The sequence below is a fragment of the Corylus avellana genome, chromosome 7, assembly GCF_965113065.1.
Source record: "Corylus avellana chromosome 7, dhCorAvel1.hap1.2, whole genome shotgun sequence".
NCBI lineage: Eukaryota > Viridiplantae > Streptophyta > Magnoliopsida > Fagales > Betulaceae > Corylus > Corylus avellana.
This window is the reverse complement of record NC_142496.1, coordinates 1,393,182-1,412,670: the sequence shown is the minus strand read 5'-3', so window position 1 is coordinate 1,412,670 and position 19,489 is coordinate 1,393,182. Positions and strand designations below refer to the sequence as shown.

Sequence of the window (19,489 nt, the reverse complement as noted above, 5' to 3'; positions counted from 1 at the left end):
CCTATTAGTGGGTCATAAGATTCAAACTTATCAATTCATGTGTAGCAGGGAATCAACTCCAATAGCAATGGAATCAAATCCAATCCCACAAGATTGTATGTACTCCTAATTGAGAGGAATTAGACCCGATACCTAAGCCATTATCCCACGGTACCAGTTGACCCGAGATACGAGCCGGAATGTTAAGATAGGAAATGCTATAAAAGGGAAGCTAAGATCAAGTAAGGACTTTTGGCCTTCACGGCTTCAAATTCACACTCATTGCATTTAACTTTCAATCTCATACACAATTCTAACATAAGCATCGAAGCTATCCCAGCCGGCAAGCTTCGGTGCTTATATTTGTTCCTTTTTTACAAGTACAACTTAGCTTGGCATTGGACACTAAAAAACTGTTCTAACATAATGCATCCTTATTTTCTCAATAAGGGCAATACAATCTACCTTTCTCAATTTGGACAACAGCAGACAGACCAATTAATGTTAATACAATCCAAATAACGTTAATTAATGTAGTTGGTGTAGTGCTGCACGGCAAGCAGACAAATTAAGTTTGACTTGTGTGCAGATATGGCAACCATTTTTGACAAATGGGCAGACTTGACCTGCAAGTGTTGGAAAATATATAAATAAAAGATGGTGATACTAAATAAATAAATGTTCTAATTTAATTATGACGTCTTTTTGTTTTGTTTTTAATTAGAGTAATAGATCTTAAATTAAGGCCGTTTGATTTGCGAAATGTCTATTTTATTAGAAAATAATTAGTTGTTATGGGGAATAGAAGAGTATGGAATAAATTAGTTATTCATATTTCTTTGTTTGGTTGTAAGCTGGAATAGACTAGCTAATCTTATTATTTGGTTTGGTACAATGCAATATGTTGGTGAATGAAATCATATTGTGACCAAATTTCCTAAAATACCTTTATAATACAAATACAATATATATTATTAATGACTTTCATTTTTTTTTAAAAAAACATAATCAACTTTACTATAATTTTTTTTTATTTAAATTATGTCAGGTATGTGGCCTTTTTTTTTTCGCAATTATGCTACAAAATTATTTATATAAAAAAAATATAGTTGGAGAAAAAAGAATCAAACTCAATCTTGAATTCAAAAAAATATAGTTAGAAAATGTACAGAGAATCAAAAGAAATCAAAAAACAGATTATATATTTGTATTTTATGAAAATTTTGTAGATTCTGTTTCTCCATCAAAGAAAAAAAAAATTACAGAAAAAAAAAAAAAAAGAAAAAAAAAAAGACAGAGAGACGGAGAGAAGAAAACCTGATAGAAACGGTACAGAAAATCAAAAGAAATAAAAATAAAAAAACTGAGGAACAGTACAGAGGAAGGGAGACGACACATAGAAAAAAAAAAAAATCGTTTGCACTTGCAGAAAAACTGTACCAGAAGAATCAGAGAGAAAAGAGAAAGATAGAGAAAGAGAAAAAATGAAATATAGAGACAGAAAAAAGAGAAACAGAGAAATGGAGAAAACAGAAACAGAGAGAGAGAGAGAGAGAGAGAACGAAATATAGAAGAATCAGAGAGAGAGAGAAATAAATTTAATCCCATAAGTGGGGTTTTTTGTAGCTATTTACACAATTAATTTAATCCCACGAGAAATGATTAGTTAAGCCACTCAAAAAGCTAACCCTGTGTGTATAGGATTAGTAGTCCCATGGGAATAGACCATTTCCAGAAATAGAGTGTTACCAAATAAATAACTAGTTATACCTAGTATTAACTAGTCCAATCTAATGGTCTATTCCACAAACCAAATGGGACCTAAAAGTTATTGTTTTTGCTTCATCTTTTCCCTTTTTCCCGAATAGAGAAAAAAAATGTAATGCATTTTGAATAATATTTTTTAAAAAATAAAAGTGTTTTGATGTAACATAAAAATAAAAATTATTTTAAAATTTTTATATTTGAAGTTATTTGTTAATATTTTTGTTTTGAAAAGAAAAAATATAATAATTTAACCAAAAAATAACTTTATATTGCACACACGATGCAAGTTAGAGTCACATCAATATGTAATTAAAAGACACGAATGCACCCTCAACTCGTTTTTTTTTTTTTTAATTTTTTTTTTTTTTAAGTAAGTAAAGGAAAGGTGTTACATGATTAAAATAAACACAAAAGGGGATGACATCCCAACAACAGAGTCCAAATGGTAAAAAAGTAACAAAGTCTGGATCCAGTAACAAAGTTCAACTGGTTACATGATTAAAATACAGTAACAAAGTCTGGATCCAGTTCAAAATGACCAAACAGCAGGTAATGATGATTGCGAATGAAACCAGAAGGACCATAAGTAAGCCGAGCCTATTCCAAGACAGCACAGAGAGGTACAAAGTGCAAAGAAACTTCGGAGAAGTCTGTTGCGGTAAAAACAACAACCACTATAAAATGGTTGTTGCTGAGCAGGCACTGTAGAGAACCAAATAGGAGCTGTTAAATGACGTCCATCAGCAATAATCTCCACCTTAAAATCAAACCATATCGTGGCAGGGAGATAATAACCCACAAACAACAAGAAAAAACAGCAAAATAAAACATAAATTATAGACAAACAACAGCAAAAAAACAACAAAACAAGCACCCAACAATAGATCGGGTGCCTGCGAAGAACAGAAAGGGCGCCGATGAGCAGTGAACGAATCGATGATCGGTTGGCAGAGAAGGAAAGCTGGGGAGCCAGTGAGGATGGAGGAAGGGCTCGATTAGCAGCAGGATCCGGTGTGTACAAAAATATGACACAAACAGAAGCATTAATTTGTTTACAATATCATTATCAAAGACAAACCTAATTTATTGTATTTTTTATTTTATTTAATTGTATTTCATAGTGGGTGGACACCAAATACTGACAAACATAGCCAAACAAGACGGTTAAAACTGTGTGGTGTGATAAATCGAAGCCAGTTGTCAACAAATACATGCAATAAGTTATCTTTTCTCTTTTTTTTTTCTTTTTTTGTGAGTAATACAATACGTTTTCAATCGCCCAAATTTATACCGTTTGCTTTCTACTGTTGAGAAATATATGAAATGACAGGTTTTATCCTCAAAGCAAAGGAACCGAATCCTCTCCATTTTCTGGGGAGCCGGTCCCATATTTTACAATGATAGAGTAATTATTTAAATTTTTTTTGGACTTTTTTACCCTTGTAAAAAAGAGAACCAACTCCTCTCTATTTCCTTTGAAATGGAGAGGATTTTCTCCAAAGGAAAGATGGCACAACAATGGGATAAGCTTCTCCCTGCTCAGTCTTATCTTAACGTATCCTCTCCATTTCTTCCTTATCCCATGCCCCATTTTCTTATATTATTGTTACATAATACTTTATATATATTATTCAAGAATAAGAGTAGAAAAAAAGAATATATATATATATATATATATATATATATATATATATATATTATTCAAGAATAATGCTACCTACTAAACAAACATCTCATAAATATTTTATAAAGTTGATGTGGTAGGACTTAGTAGTCATTGGATTGGCCATTGTTAAAACAAATTTGAGAAATGTTATGTGTTAATATATTTTTTTATATTTGATCAATCTCATCTTACAAATTAATCATTAGATTTGTGAACTTATGTGGGGTACAAATAAGTCAATGATGAACTCCACAAATCTAATGGTTGATCTATTAAATTTATAAGAAAATCTTGAAAGCTTATTAATCCATAGTATTTCTCAAAAAGATATAGTCAATTAGTGCTAGACCTTACTATATCAACTTTGTAAAATATTTATGGAATATTTGTGTGCTACGTACCATGTAGCATTTCTTAGTGCTAGACCTTATATATATATATATATGAGTAATGTTATAAGTCTTCCTAGAGTTCTCTTAAAGTCATCTCAAATGTGATGTGACTTTTAAAATTACCAATAAATCAAAAGTCAATAAATTACATCTCAAATTCAACGGTGATTTTAAAAGCCACATCACATTTGGGATGACTTTAAGAAGACTTTAGGAAAACTTATAGCCTTACTCTCTCTCTCTCTCTCTCTATACATATATAAACTTGCAGTCAATCATTATTGTTGGGCAACAAGCCCATGTAACCGACATATCCATTCACTAACCCGAGCTCACCAAATCATTGGCACGTAGGATTCTCTCCCACCCCACTTGGCCACGGCCTTCTTACTATTGAAATATATATAAAATATAAAATACTAAAATAAAAGAAAAAGAAAAGAGAGCGGAAGCGGATAGAGACGTATGGGCTACATCTTGTATATTCACTGTATCAATCAATATTACATAATTATCTATTTATAGAGAGACAATGAGTAGTGACCAAGAAACCCAAATTAAACCCTAAAATACATAAGGAAAGAAATAAACCCTACATTACAAATTAAATAACGGAAATATAAAATATTCTAATAAAGGAAATAATATATTCTAACATCCCCCCTCAAACTCAAGGTGTAAGCTTGAGTTTGGAAAAGAGAATAAATTGAAGGCATCCTGAAGTCGATGGTTGGATCAAGACAATGCCGGCGAGAAAGGCTGAAAGTGACGGCCGGAGAAATACCGGAGAACAGAGACAAGCTGCTAAAAGAATCCGATTAAGGGCCAAGCCGCAACTGACAATGACGGTCGAAGAACGAAAACTAGTCATTAAATCCCTTGAAGGGCCAAACCACATTGTGCCAGAATTCGCCCATAACAAAGACGAGAAAGGCTGAAAGTGACGGCTGGAGAAATACCGGAGAACGGAGACAAGCCACTAAAAGAATCCGGTGAAGGGCCAAGCCGCAACTGACAATGAGGCCGGAGAACGAAAACTAGCCGTTAAAATTCCCGTGAAGGGCCAAAACCGCATTGTGCCAAGATTCGCCAATGAATAAAGCAGTGGATCACAACAAAATTAAGAGATCATCAGAAGAGAATGCTAGAAAACACCATAGAAACGTCATAAGACTTTTATTGAAAGCCACAGAAACAGAAACATGGCTCTGATACCATGTTGAAATATATATAAAATATAAAATACTAAAATAAAAGAAAAAGAAAAGAGAGCGGAAGCGGATAGAGACGTATGGGCTACATCTTGTATATTTACTGTATCAATCAATATTACATAATTCTCTATTTATAGAGAGACAATGAGTAGTGACCAAGAAACCAAAATTAAACCCTAAAATATATAAGGAAAGAAATAAACCCTACATTACAAATTAAATAACGGAAATATAAAATATTCTAATAAAGGAAATAATATATTCTAACACTTACCACTGGGACAATCTTCATAACCAGTTAACCACCTTGTGAGCCCTCAATCTTGACCACCATGTGGATGAAGCAACAATAAGTAGTTGATGTAGACCACATTCTTTGGGATTACATGAAGAAGACCCAAGCAGATAGGAGTGTGAAAACGCTCAGAGGAGTCAAGACAAGAGCTCAGACACGAGCAAAGAGGCAGTCAATACAGCCTTAGGAGTCACCGTCTGGATTGACCTTCATCCCGTCCGGACATGCCTGCTCTCCGTCCGAACGGCCTATATTATGTTTCAGTTTTCTAGTCGGTTTAGATTTCCTTTTCCGTTTCGGAGATGAGTTTCAATAGGTCCGTACGGACGGCCAGTTGTCTTCCGTAACCGTAGTTTTATTTTTAGTTGTTTTTGTAGCCGTAGTTTCAAAGCCGTAGTTTTCATTTGTTAAGGGTTTCGTCCAAACAAGGGTATGTCCCGTCAGGACAGCCTACGTAGCTTTTCAAATCCGATTTCAATTCGTAGTTCTCTTATAGTTAGGAGTTTTGGGGCTATAAATAGATGCTTAGAGCCCTGAAAATGTAGCTTTGAATTATTATTTGGTTTTCATCAATAAGAATACTCAGAGTTGAGTTTCTTCGTTGTTTTCCTTTAATTCCTAGATAGCATCTAGTGTTTTTAAGAAGATTTATTTGATTTGTTGATAGTCTCACAATATAAGGAATATTTATCCATTTTTTTTGCTGTATTTCTTGTCCATCACTCAGCCTAGTAGTTGAGGGCGGCAAACCCTTATAAAAGGAAACTCAAAGCCAAGTAAACTAGACTTTCATCTCCTCTCAAAACTTTGTCTTATTTCTTTTTTTTTTTTTTTTTTTTTTCAAGTCATTTCTGATATACATATTGACTTAAACATCATAGTCATTCTTATCGGCCCACACCAACAAGCTCGTTATAGGTGCTTTTGATTGATACTCTGGCACATGAAAAATTGTTCTAACAATTATTATGATTTTTGGTAGTTATTTGATTTAAACACAAACCAAGAGACCACATGGGAGGGCCAGTTTTTTTTTAACAAATCAGCTTCCATTAAAGCATAAAAAGATTAGATGACAGACACATAAAGCTAAAGACTAACTTGTCTCTAAGAGTTAGCTCAATTGGTTATGACCATACTTAATGAAGCGAATATCACTAGTTCGAATATTTCTCTCCTCTCTTGTACGGATATGTTAAAAAAAAAAAAAAAAAGAGAGAGACTAAAGATTAACTTAGACAAATTAACCCAATCCAGACGGGTCAGAAACTCCTCAAAGCAGGTGAAAGTGGAAAAACACATCTGCGAATGCAGCTCAAAAAAACCTTTGCCGCAGTGCAATCTGATGGAAACAACCATTGAGATACATGGAACTTGGAATGAAGCCTTTCCCATCTGTGCTGGGGTTATTTCTTAGAGTGCAGCCTCGACAGACCCCATCTGCAACTCTGCCTTTGTATGTCCTACAGCACCAGCACCAGCACCTTCGATTGGAGTCATTGGATGCCCTGTTTACAATGGCAGACAAAAAAAAAATCTTGCAAGGAAATGCTCTGAATGTTATCTAAGAATGGCAACATGTCCCAGTTTTCTTGGTACCTACACCTGCAACATGTAACCTATCATTCAACTCCTGCCTGCAACCTCTAGAGTCTTAGTTTTTTTTTTTTTTTTTTTTTTTTAAAGAACTCTACAGTCTTAGTTGAGTGCAACACAATCTCTGCCATGCCCTCAACCTTTCTTGGCTTATCACCCTTACAAAATTCTTATTTAAATAGAGATAGGCTTAGGGTCTAATTCCGACCAAACCATTTTCTTGGGAAATTAACTCTGAAAATAGTTTATTTATTTGAAAAAAAAAAAATACTACTTTTTCAAAAATAAATTTTATTTTGGGACTTTCTAGATTTTAAAACGTTTTCCTTTTAGACTAAAAAAAAAAAAAAGCTTATTACTTATTTTTATTTTAGAAACTTCCAAAAATTCCATAAACTCTTAATATTATTCCTAAGCTTTTCTAATTAGGGGAATCAGCAAGATTGGCCCATATGGACCTTCTCTTAACTAGTTTATAGTTTTTAAAGCCTAAGAACACCCAATTGGGCTTAACTTCACACTTAACTAGTTTAGGCCCAATTAGCTACAAACGCCCCTTAGTACCCAAAACCAAAATTAGAGGGATTAAACATGTGTTCTAACAAATTTTCATAAACTTCATGCAATTCAATCAAATTAGTAGATATGTGTAGGATTTTTTCATGAAAAATCAATGCAATGCGAACCTAAAAATTGCTTAGAACACTTAGAAATTATGCACTTTAATTTAAAATTTAATTTCAGGACCTTGGAATTGAATTTTTGGCCTCTAGATTTTCTTTCTAGACTGTAAATTCACTCCCTAAATCAGTTTTTTTTTTTTAAATTATTTTTGATCACCATGATGATAGAGATCAAAATAATTTAAAACTTATTTTTAGGAAAAATTTACAAATTGTGACATGGCCTTGGGGTGTGTGGCTAGGGCTAGGGTTCTTATTAAAATATTGGGGAAAATTCACTTTACCCCCTTGAAGTTTCAGGAGTTTTTCAATTCGAACCCCAATATTTAAAAATTGGCAATATACCCCCTTAATGTTTCAAAAATTTTCAATTCAGACCCTCCGTTACTAATTTCTATTTAATTTGACGGAAATCATCCAACGTGCGTTTCATGTGAGATTTTGATGCCCTCTATTCCAATTTTGCCTTCATTAAAACCTATGAAATTACGTAACTACCTTCAATTTCATAGGTTTTAATGAGGGTAATTATGTAATTTCATAAATTTTAATGAAGGCAAAATTGGAATAGAGGGCATCAAAATCTCACTTGAGACGCACGTGGGGTGATTTCCCTCCAATTAGACAGAAATTAGTAACGGAGGGTCTGAATTGAAAATTTTTGAAACATTTAGGAAGTACATTGCCAATTTTTAAATATTGGGGTTCGAATTGAAAAACCCTTGAAACTTTAGGGAGGTAAAGTGAATTTAACCCTAAAATATTTTTCAAACTTTGTTCTATAAAATTGGCATGCTAGAATACTGCCTAATTAAAATAAAAATGTACATAACAAAGTTTTTATAAAACTATGCACATTCTTGCAACCATCCTCTATATTTCGAGCTAAAGGAAAAGTATCATTTTCTGGTCAAGATTTTATTTTATTTCATCTAACGGTATATATGATAACACGTGGTGAACATGTTGTGATGCCATTTAAAAATTTAAAATAATATGACATTATATACACAATTAACTGAAACAAAATGGAATCTTGATTGTGAAATAATTCCTCCCCATTTCATCCTTGTCCATTATGTTTCGTGAATCCAATCTTTCTGGAGTAAGTATTAGGGTCCGTTACTTAAACAAAAAAAAAAAAAAAAGTATTAGGGTCCATTTGGGATAACAGTTTCAATAAGTGCATTTTTAAAACTTACATTTTTTGGTAAAACATATTAAATTTTTTTTTATTATTATTAAATATTTGCTATGCGAAATTGTAATTTTAGTTTAAATTTGCGCTTTTTGGTGCTTATAGAAATCGCAAATTTTTTTTTATTATTATTTCAAATTAAGTGTTTTTTAAATCACAATTCCAGACCCTTTACGTTTATGATATATTTTAAAAACGCAAATTATTCTTATGAAATTGCAATCCAAACGCACCCATAAAAGTAAGAACAAGAGCTTATAACAAAGATAAGTGAAACCAAGAGGATAATGGACCAGAACAAAGTTAGCCCAACTTGCTACAAGGAACCCACCATTTGTAAGGCCCAGGTGCTAACTGGTTTCATGGGTTAGCACAATGGGCTGAACCCGAGCCTAGCCCAAGCCAAACCAGGCCATTTAGAGATGATCCATGACCCATCTCATCCATAGGTCCAACCATTTGCCTCAACTCTCAAGAAACCAAAGCAAAAGCAGTAGCGGCACCTCTCTGTCTCTGAGCTATGGCTCTGGAAGCGTACGCCTCGCGAAACCCAGACACCGTCCACACCGACGTGCTCTCCGAAGCCAGACAAGCTTGCTACAAGGTGGTCCTCTTTCTCTTCCCCTCTGCTTCATTGTGCTCATGCTCTGCTTTTGTTTCATATTTGTTGTTTAACTTTTGTTTCTTTTGGTCTTGGGGAACAAAACTCAGGCTCGCGATGCCTTCTATGCGTGTTTGGAAAAGGAATCCAACAAGGCACCCACGGAGATCGCTTCGGTGGGGCTGTTATACCCATCCGAGTGCAAAGGATCGAGGGCCGAGTTTGTGAAACACTGCCGGGCTTCTTGGGTAAAACAACTCCCATTCTTTCAATCATTGATTCACCTATGATTTTGTGTTAAATTTTAGGGCTCCTATTTCTTGGTTTTGAAAATTCTTTGTTTTGGCTTTGAAAAATGGTAGGTGAAACATTTTGATAGGCAGTACTGCCGGAACAGGAGGGTGCAGAGGCTTTTAGATGACAAGGACTCAAGGCGAGGTCCGTTGACGCTTCCACAGCCTTACACTTTCAAGTCCCCAAGTTAGAATTTTGGCTTTCTGGGCCTTCTTGAAATGCTGTTAGTTTTGTTGGGTATAGATGGATTTGCTGTACAGTGATGAAAGTATAGGATGCGTTGCCTTTCAATCTAAATTTTTATGGTCAATTATATGTAAGGAAAAAAGTATTTGTGCATGTTTTTTTGTGTGATTTTGATTGATTAATGCTTTTACGTTGGTTGGGGGTACTTAGCTTGTAGAAACTCAGTCAAGCTTTAGGAGCAAAAAGTAATGTAGTAGTATTTGAATGTTACCATCATTAGGTTGAGTTTATCGACTTTTGGCAGGGGTGTAAAGCTTCACTTGGCCCCTAATGAAGATGGAAGCAATTATCATGGTCTGTTATTGGGTGAATCTTGCATGCCGTATTGAAGTTAGTGCAAGGACCCTAGAACGGTTTTGAGGCTTGCAGGAATATCACCGCACAAGGAGTCTGTAACTGCTTGCTGTCCTTTGTTATTGGCATTAGAAAATAAATTGGAAAGTTGTGTATTTTGAACCCAACTACATATATTTTTTCCATGAAGAACAAAGCACATTTGAATTTGAGGATGTTATTTTTTACTTGAATGGTTTTTTAGTTGGTATACCCTTTTCAATTGTCCATTTCTTCCATGGTTTTAGTGCAACTAACCTATTGAGGCAAGTGTAAAATTGAATGAAGACCACTTTCCACGCGGTTATCATGTAGTTTTGTTGAGTTAGTTAAATACCTGTGTGCATAGTTTTGACATTATTCCTTTCGTTTTATGCTTATAAAATGAGTCATCCCATTTTTTTTTCTTGCTTTGAAATGTTCTCTTTATCAGTTTATTTCTTGGAAATTAAAGCCACATTATCAAAATTAACAAATGAACCAACGCCAGTGGCGACGTGTAGATGGAGAAGAGGGACACTTTGTTAAATTTTCAATGATGGCATGTGACTTTCAAACATGGTCTCAATCATGGAAATCTTTTTTCTCCTCTTCCAAGTAGTGTGATTAATTGAGAGTAACAAAATTTTTTTTTTGAAGGTAAAAGTGATCGAGTGACATGGTTAGCTTTAACCTAAGAGTTTCAACCTAGAAATAAATGATCTGGGAGACCAACCAAAGTGTCAGCATATTTCTCTATATATCAGAACTATCTTCCTATTTAAACTTAACCATTTGAAGTATGTTGTGCGGATGTATAAATCCTGTCCCTTTCTACTTTTACATAGCCATTTCTTTTGTTAAAGTATTATAAGTCATTTGACCTTTATTGGTTATCTGGACGTCAATCTTATTCACTGTGGGGGGGGGGGGCTGGGGCTAGCCTCTACAGTTTATCTGCAAGTCAGTTTGTTCATTGTGAGGCTTCATTATCAAGAAGCAAGTGGCACTTCATTTGAGTGCTATAACGAGTATGGATGCTTTAAGAACAGTAATTTAGAACTTTGGAACAAGGGTGTGTTCACAGGAATCATGTTTCTGGTTTGGAGGTTTTCTAATTTTGTGGTTTATAAGAAATGACTTCCAAATGCACTTCGAACTGGATGTGAAGGTCTTCCCTCGTCCGGCTCTCTGACATCAGTTTTCTATTAGATCTTCCACAACAGTTAATTGGACTTGACTTTCTAGAGATTATTGAAACTATACCCTTGCTGGAAATGAATGAGATTTGATTTTTTTTCCCCTTTGATTTTTCATTGCTTTGTTTGATGAGATGTTTGCTTGTTTTCCAAACCTTAGTTTTATTTCGCCAATCTATGACTTCTTAATTTAGTTTGTAATTCTTTTACATTCCTGGGTTTGGAAAATGAATGCTGAAGGCATACTTTACAATTCAATTGCATGTATAGATGGACATAAGAGGGGACTTAATGTGACACGAATGAATGTTGTATTTGATCAGATTACAAATACAGGGTCTGTGCTAATGAAAATATGCATATATTTCATGTATTTGAGCGTCAACAATCTGCTTTAGTTAGGTTGTGTGTTTTTATTTTTTTTAAGATGTATAAGAATGAGAAGACTATGAATATGACCTGTGAGTGAGGCTTTCCATGTTAATGATTGTTGTTGGGATTATAGACCAAGAGAATGTCCTGTCCATAGCAAACATGAGGAAGGCAGCATCAGCTGCCTTTTGAGCTTGAAATTGAAATCCATACGGATGTATGAAGTTTAATTTGATATAACCTCATCATCAACATCTCTTAATTCTTATGATGCTGTTGACATAGATGCTAAAGTTGTGGTGGGCTAGATTCCTTCTAGGCACAGCTGCGTTTTACTAAAATTTATTAGCTTGTGATGGAACTTATAAGGGAAGGGCTACTTGCATTTTCTGAAGTTATGAAGAGCTCTGCATTGTTTTTGGTGATGGGGGCTGCCGTACAAATTGAATAGGTAGGTATGGCGATTTTGTATGCAACTAATTGAAAAAGACAATCGACTGTTTCTACCTAACAGTAGCAGTGCCTTTGTGTTTTGTTTTGGAGACTCCCTCTAAGAGGCTAGTCTTTTCAATGACACATTGAAGATGATTATGTGATGAGAAATGATATTATTATTACAAATTTTTATGATGTGCTTTTCAGAAGCTTCTTGGGGTCCTTGCTGAAAAAGGGCAATGGAAAATGCTTTACCGCATTTAATTTCTAGAATAGTACTAAGAAATTGTCAAGAAAGAGAACTTAAACAGAATTTCCAAAATCAATGACCTTAAGGGTTCATATGAATTGCCCAACTCAGATGCTCACGCTAGGGAACAAAATTCTACTTCAAGCTCAAAGTTCAAACCCTGCAACCTGCCCTTATTTTTACCTGTCTCTATGAGGGATCTTTTGTGCTGTTAATAGACATCGCAGGTTTTATAGAAAGATGGCATAATTGAGGCATGAGTAGTGAGGGTGCAGGGTGCTTTATCATTGATTGGTGTCCAATGATCAGATGATGAAGTGCATTGCTCCATTGGGTGTTCTTTTGAAGTATTATTGCTATTTTACCTCTATAATATGTTCTATTCTTACCAAAAAAATAAAATTGCGGTTTTGCTGTTTGGAATTTCTGGGTTAATTATTTTCTTCTAATTCCTTCCTCACCAGTTTTTGGATCTGATCTCCATAATGCCATAGCCCACATGTGCAACCTTGTCCTTTGTCTCTTTTTTAAATGCCTCGTTCCATACCTCTTGCATGCCTATTCTTTGCTATATATTGGGCCTTGTAGGAGATCTTTAAAATTAAGCTCCCCTAAAAGGAGTTCAAGCATCAAGGAAATAGGCCTGAAGCAAATTCGTTGGAACAGTGTTGGCATGTAAAACAGATATTTTCTCTTGTTCACTGCATGGTTATGCTATTTTTTTAGAAGTCAGTTTCATTAAAATAAAATCTTGATCATTGGGTTTGTGATATATATGATGGTATGGATCTATTATATCATGAAATGAGAAATTAGATGAATTTGTTGTGTTTTATGAATATTATAAACTTATACATGCATGTACATGTGTGTGCCTCTCTCTCTCTCTGTCTCTCTCTCTCTCTCTCTCTCTCTCTCTCTATATATATATATATATATATGCCATGAGCAGCTTAAAAAATAATATACATTGGCATATCTTATATGAGGCAGATAGTTCTATGTTGCATTGAGACCCCAAAGTAGTGGAGTACATGTCTCTCTCACATTGATATATAATAAGGGTTGCGTATATTGTGTAGTTTCATTTGGTGAATTTGAGGGTATTTGGTATGCATTTCAGTTTGTAGCTTCCACTCATATAACAATCATAGAATTGTTATGGATGTCTCCAGCTGTCAAATATATACTTAGTGTATCTTTCAGTATGTTCCTAAGGATGTCATCTACAGTGACATGAAGTAACATTTCACCTACTTAATTAGGGTTAGGACCTCTCTTTTGACAACTATGTAACATGGCTCTCTCCTCTATTGTAACAAAATCTCCCAATTTGGTCGATTAAACTAACATATATATTTTGAGCATGTGATTTTTACGCACATTCTTAATATAAATTGACATATGTCCTAGAAGCATATAATTATCATATGTTTTAAAAACAGATGTTAATTTAATAGACTGAGTTGAAAAAATTCTCTCTCACTCAATTGAACAAAAAATTTTGTCCTTCTAAACTTTATTTCTAGTTGTTGGCAAAGTATTTTAAACACTTTTTTTTCTTTTTTTTTTCCATGATTGATGTTCTGTTCATTAGATTCTGTTTAGAGTTGCTTGTTGCGTGTGGTTTCTTGTTTATATTCTCTTCTTGACACCAAATTTGGTTTGTATATGGGTAACATGTGTCTCATCTTTTATTTGGCTAGTGTATTTATTTATTTACATATTATTATTATTTATTTATTTATTTATTTTTGCTCGGTAGTTTCTCAAAACCTTTCAACTCTGCAGCAAACCTGATGGCATCTTGGGAAGCCTTCATGTGCATCTTTCCTTGTTTGCTTTTATGCCACTTGGGATCTGGCCAGCGGAAACGGATCGTCTCCATTTGAAATTGAGAGTATTCATTTAGTGTAATTATGAGGATAAATTTGTCCAAAAAATTTACTCCTAAAAAAAGAAGGACAATATTACCGTTCTAAATGCACTAAATAGATACTCTTCATTTCATTTGGATCATTTTCCCTGGCGATACCCCTTACAATGTGTAACAAAAGTCCTGTAAAAGTGCTAGTTGAGTTATCATTCTTGAGGTTTAAAAATTGGTTACTAGTTTTAAATATTTTCCTATCATCAATGGCAATTCAGTGAACCACATACGATGCACGGATCGGGATCCCCTATAATCCCCGTGTTTGGATTGATCGGTATTCGATGATCTCTTCGATCAATCAATAGGGGGAAATAGTATCAACCAATTTCTAATAGGTGGTTAGTTTTAGGAGGTTGGTTTTAAGGGGCATTAGGATTGTGATACGTGTTCCTTATGCCCTATTAAGAGATACATGTTTCAATTCTAAGGGCTTATTTGAAATTACGTTTGAGGGGCCTAAAAGTGCTTTTAACACTCAAAAAGCCCGTTTGAAAAAAAAAAAAAAAAAAAAAAAAAGTACTCGTTTGGTAAAAAAAATTAAAAGTGTTTTTAAGGGTCCAAAAAGCCTAAAAATAGCCAAAAACACTTTTGACAAAAACTTAAAAATGAAGCTTTTGCCCAAAAGCTCTTTTTGACTAAAAAACTCTATTTTTCAAACGCAATCCCAAACAGGCTCTAATGGATCCAAAAACTCGACCCAAGTCAAAGCCCCAAAACATGTAATTCCTACTTCTTCTTTTTTTTCTTTTTTCTTTTTTTTTTTTCTTTTTTTTCTTTAAACCAATATTTTCTTTTCCCTTCTCAATTGGCAAAGGTCGGGAAAATTTGGAACCATGGGAAGAAAAAGGAAATTACAACCATGCTTTCACACCTGACTTCACGTAAGATTTGCGACATCATCGTCACTGGTCGTACAAAGTATGATGTGGGATTTTCATGCGCAGAAGAGTGTGGCTGTGAGTCTATGCCCCACACATGTTTTTAGCCTTTCCAACAAAATTAGTCGTTGCCCACTCTTCTAATCTTGTAAAATTCCAAGATAGATCTTGGCTAACAATAATACCATATCACTAACGCATAATTATGAAACATGATTACTAACATTCACTAAATATTAGTTTATTGGAAAAACCATACTTACTTTTCTCATTAAACTTTCTATTTGCATTCACATTTCTTACTTTAAAAAGTGACGATCGATCTTCTTATACTATTGAATCTTTTCAGTTTTGTCCTATCTGCTAGCATTCCTTGTTAACTTGAACTAAAAATACATCACATGACCCAAATGTAACTTAAATTATCCATTATATGCCTATCAAACATGTCAAAAATACAACTACACCCTTAATTTTTATTTTTTTTATTTAAAAAAAAAAAACAAACAAACAAACAATCTAGTCATGCAGACGTCTCTGGCTGTAGGTCTCCTTTCACAGTTTTTTTTGTTTTCTTTTAAAAAAAAAAATCTATAGGAATATATATAATGGATAATTTGAGTCACGTGCGAGTCGCATGATGTAATTTTCATATAAGTTAACAAAAAATGAAGATGGCAAATTATTTAAGGCATGGTAATTTGACAGATTGATTATCACTCTTTAAAGTTAAGAGGGTAATTGCAAAAAGTATGTAAATTTGTGTGTATGTTTTCTATGCTTTTGTTTAATTGTTGATGGATAAAATAAATGGTTAGGTAAAGATATATGCCGCCCCCACCTTGCGTCCGACAAAAAACACCACCTTATTCAAACAATACTTCCCCAAACGCAACTCTATATATTAAGATTGCTGATGGGGACTTTTTAATTTCTTAATTAGCAGGAGTATTAATCAAGTTAAGGTGGATTAAATTATGTAAAATGAGAATTTAATTCTATCTGATCACATAATTTTTTATATAAAGCATGCACGAAGTAGGGTGGTCAAAGTGGTGTTTACAATCAAGAAAAGATTGATTTAGACCTCCATAACTAGCAAATCACAGGCTTATATATGTAAGTGGTCAATTTAATAATGCAGCCTTAGACCCCACTAATCAGATTTATATAGGGTTTTGAGTTGTGATTAGAACAAAAAATTCTTGAGGGAAACAAACAAAAAAAATCTCCAAAATCTAGGAAACATTTGTATTGGAATATGAATGCCTGATGAGCACGACAATGTGTTTTCTTGTTTCTTCTTTGATTAATGCTTCTAATCTTAATTATAGTGGGTTGCAAATGGGATCATCTTCCACTCACTTTACAAATTTCTGATGTGGTAGTACACCAGCCTCCCAGAAAAATTACTAATGTGACGCTGCTGCGTCAGTTGAAAAAAAATAATATATTTTCAACTTCTTTCGTGGCGATGATACCAACCGAACCTCGAAGTAGTTACGACCACCAGATGACACGCTAGCTAGGAGTGGCCACGACAACCAAATCAAGTGGTTTGACCACCCCTGCGTGGTAGTTGGGAGTGGCCCAATCAAGAAGAGGGTGGTGCAATCTTTTTTTTCCTGACATGATAGAGGGTTGTAAAATAGTTGCAGCTTGCAAGTAGAGCATTACTTTTTTTATTTTTTTATTTAAAAGGCAAGAGGGGACGACCCAAGTGGCTACTTTACCTAGTTGTGACCAATGTAGCACATGTTTGCTTGCGGAATTCAAACTCATACTTTAATGTGTACTTGGCCACTTTGAAGATTTTCTTAAAACCATTGAACTACCACCTTATACAGTATATTACTCTTGCTTGATTACAAAGGTGGGTGGGCACTAGAATTATGTATTTACTTAATTTATTGCCCAAATGGTAATAAAAAATTCTTCTCGAAATTCCCTTCTTTAGATTAAACCAAAAAGAAAAAAAGAAAAAAGAAAAAAGGAACTCTTCTGTGCATTATTGTCTTCACTTAGTTTTGTATATTTGATTTATTATTGCTCAATCACTCTCAAGTTTCATTTTCCAATCATCAAATCATGACCCTCATGTAATGGCACACTAATTGGTACAACACTAGGTGTATATTCCAAACACAGAGGCATCAAATTAATCTTTGCTTCATTCATTCAATCACATGAAGCAAGACTAGCTGAATGATTTTCTTGGCATACTAGCTTTATTGTTCCTTTCACATTCTCTGGTCAACCCCAATTTTAAAACCCTTCATTTATTGCCAAGAACCATGCTAAAATGTTAGGAAAAATACTTGGATACTACAGTTTTTAGTTTACAAACTGAAGTGACAATTTTATTTTGGAATTTCCAAATGGAGGGGTTGCTATTTCAGAATTGATTTTTATCAGGAAAAACCACTAATCGCTTAGGCAGTTACAGTTAGCAGTTTTGGGTTTTAAAAAAACCGCTACCCGTATTATATAATATATATTATATTAATAGATATATAAAAATCTAGAAATGATGTCGTATGTAGTAGGGTATTATCATTGTAACTTTTTTTAAAAAAATTAATTAATTTTTTTCTTTAAAAAGTGGTTAGTAGTTATTAGGGTTATTATGCTAACTGTCGTTTAACTGCCTAGGCGGTTACAGTTAGCGGTTTTAACCAATAACTGCTAATCGTAACTGCATTTTCACCCCTCGGTGAAAGCAAGTGCATAGGAATAGTAGGAGAGAAGCCGAGAAAAGTCTGTCGCGTGGATTGCTATATCAATTTGTAAATATAATAAGTGTCATATGAACTATTACATAACAGTTTATATTTTTAGTGTTAATATAATAAGTGTTACGTAGACTACCATTTTAATATGTAAGAAGCTTGATAGAAAACCTCACTTGTCATTAGTCAAAATAGAGAGGCAAGGGTGGGTGCACTAACTAGGGCATGTCAACCACTCCATTTTGTCTTGTTTTCTAGGTATTGAAATAATTAAACTTAGCTAGACAAGCGACTAATGGGATGTTCAAACTCAAGTTTGTTAGAAATTCAATTAATTTAAACTTGATTCATTAATCAATCCAATTAACTTAAACTTGACTTGATTCATGAATCAATCCAGACTCAAATTAAAAATAAATAAATAAATAAATAAAAAACACATGAAAAAAATGCATCAAATGAACATAAAACATAAAAGCAATAATTTAATATTTACCAAACTAATTAATATTAAGCTTTTCAGTTTTAAGTCTCCTCAAGTCTATATATACCAAGTAAATGGAAAGTCTAATAAGCTAGTTTCCATTGAACCGAAGCTTGGATGTTTATCCAATTATCCACAAGCCAATATGTTCATAAGCATGTTGATGATTAAAATAATTTATTTATACTTAAGCAGTCTACAAAGCAAGCCTTAAAAGAAGGATAAAGTTTTCCTCTAAATTAATTAAGTTTGAAGAAATTCTTCTAATCGAGCCTATTAAATTGATATCTATTTTCTCACACATTTTTATAAATAATGTGAACATCACATCCATTTTAAACACACATTGAGTCTGTTCGTTCCTATGATTTAATATGCTAAAAGTGAAATTTTAAACAAAATCGTAGAAAGTGCATTGTTGTAAAGGAATGTGTTTTCAAATAGCAAGCAAATAGTGTAGTTTTTTAAAATGCTCGATTTTAAAAGCAAAATCACGATTTTAAAAGTCAAACTGTGATTTCATCAAATGCTTAACTGTATTTCTAACAATCGCATTTTCAAATCCCTGTTTTTTAAATCGCACGTTTTAAAACTGTAAATTCAAGCTGACCCTTAATAAAACATAAAACCACCTTAACATTAACAAGTTTTTTATGAGGCCAAAGTCCAAACGTACCTACAAAATACAAGCCAACTTTAAACATAATTTGTTTATTATAATTTATAAACAAAGGAAAGAAAAGCGACACGCCGTTGACTTAAAACTCTAATCCACAATGCACATAATTTTCTATGCATAGAGGAATCGAGAGAACCAGCCCAAAAGCAAATAGCTTTAGCAAAACAAAACAAAACCCACCACCCTTATCTATAAGCAAATCCTTAATTATTATTTAAGTTAATCCTAATCATATAATAATAAAATTTGGCCCGAACATGTGTCTCAATCCCAACCATCCAAACCCA

General features: G+C 33.7%; 1 protein-coding gene across 4 annotated transcripts; it reads left to right on the top strand.

The window, feature by feature from the left end:
* The first annotated feature begins 9,259 nt into the window (after positions 1–9,259).
* LOC132184638 (Cytochrome c oxidase, subunit Vib family protein) lies at positions 9,260–14,406 on the top strand. Of its 4 annotated transcripts, none has more exons than XM_059598344.1 (4): positions 9,260–9,394; positions 9,502–9,639; positions 9,754–9,871; positions 14,291–14,406. In XM_059598344.1, the coding sequence occupies exons 1-4, from the start codon at positions 9,311–9,313 to the stop codon at positions 14,389–14,391; spliced, it is 441 nt and encodes a 146-aa protein (XP_059454327.1). In that variant the 5' UTR covers positions 9,260–9,310; the 3' UTR covers positions 14,392–14,406. The 4 variants fall into 4 exon arrangements, with proteins under 4 accessions (XP_059454327.1, XP_059454330.1, XP_059454328.1 ...); XM_059598347.1 differs by lacking the exon at positions 14,291–14,406 and adding an exon at positions 10,176–10,452 and having other exon boundaries at positions 9,754–9,829; XM_059598345.1 differs by lacking the exon at positions 14,291–14,406 and adding an exon at positions 10,176–10,452.
* The last annotated feature ends 5,083 nt before the right edge of the window (positions 14,407–19,489 follow it).

What these genes read in the sequence shown, in the direction of transcription:
- LOC132184638 (XM_059598344.1), top strand. Translation starts at nt 9,311, where the DNA reads ATGGCTCTGGAAGCGTACGCCTCGCGAAACCCAGACACCGTCCACACC. An exon ending in AACACTGCCGGGCTTCTTGG is followed by an intron (nt 9,640 to 9,753) that starts GTAAAACAACTC and finishes GAAAAATGGTAG; the next exon opens with GTGAAACATTTTGATAGGCA. An exon ending in TTACACTTTCAAGTCCCCAA is followed by an intron (nt 9,872 to 14,290) that starts GTTAGAATTTTG and finishes TCAACTCTGCAG; the next exon opens with CAAACCTGATGGCATCTTGG.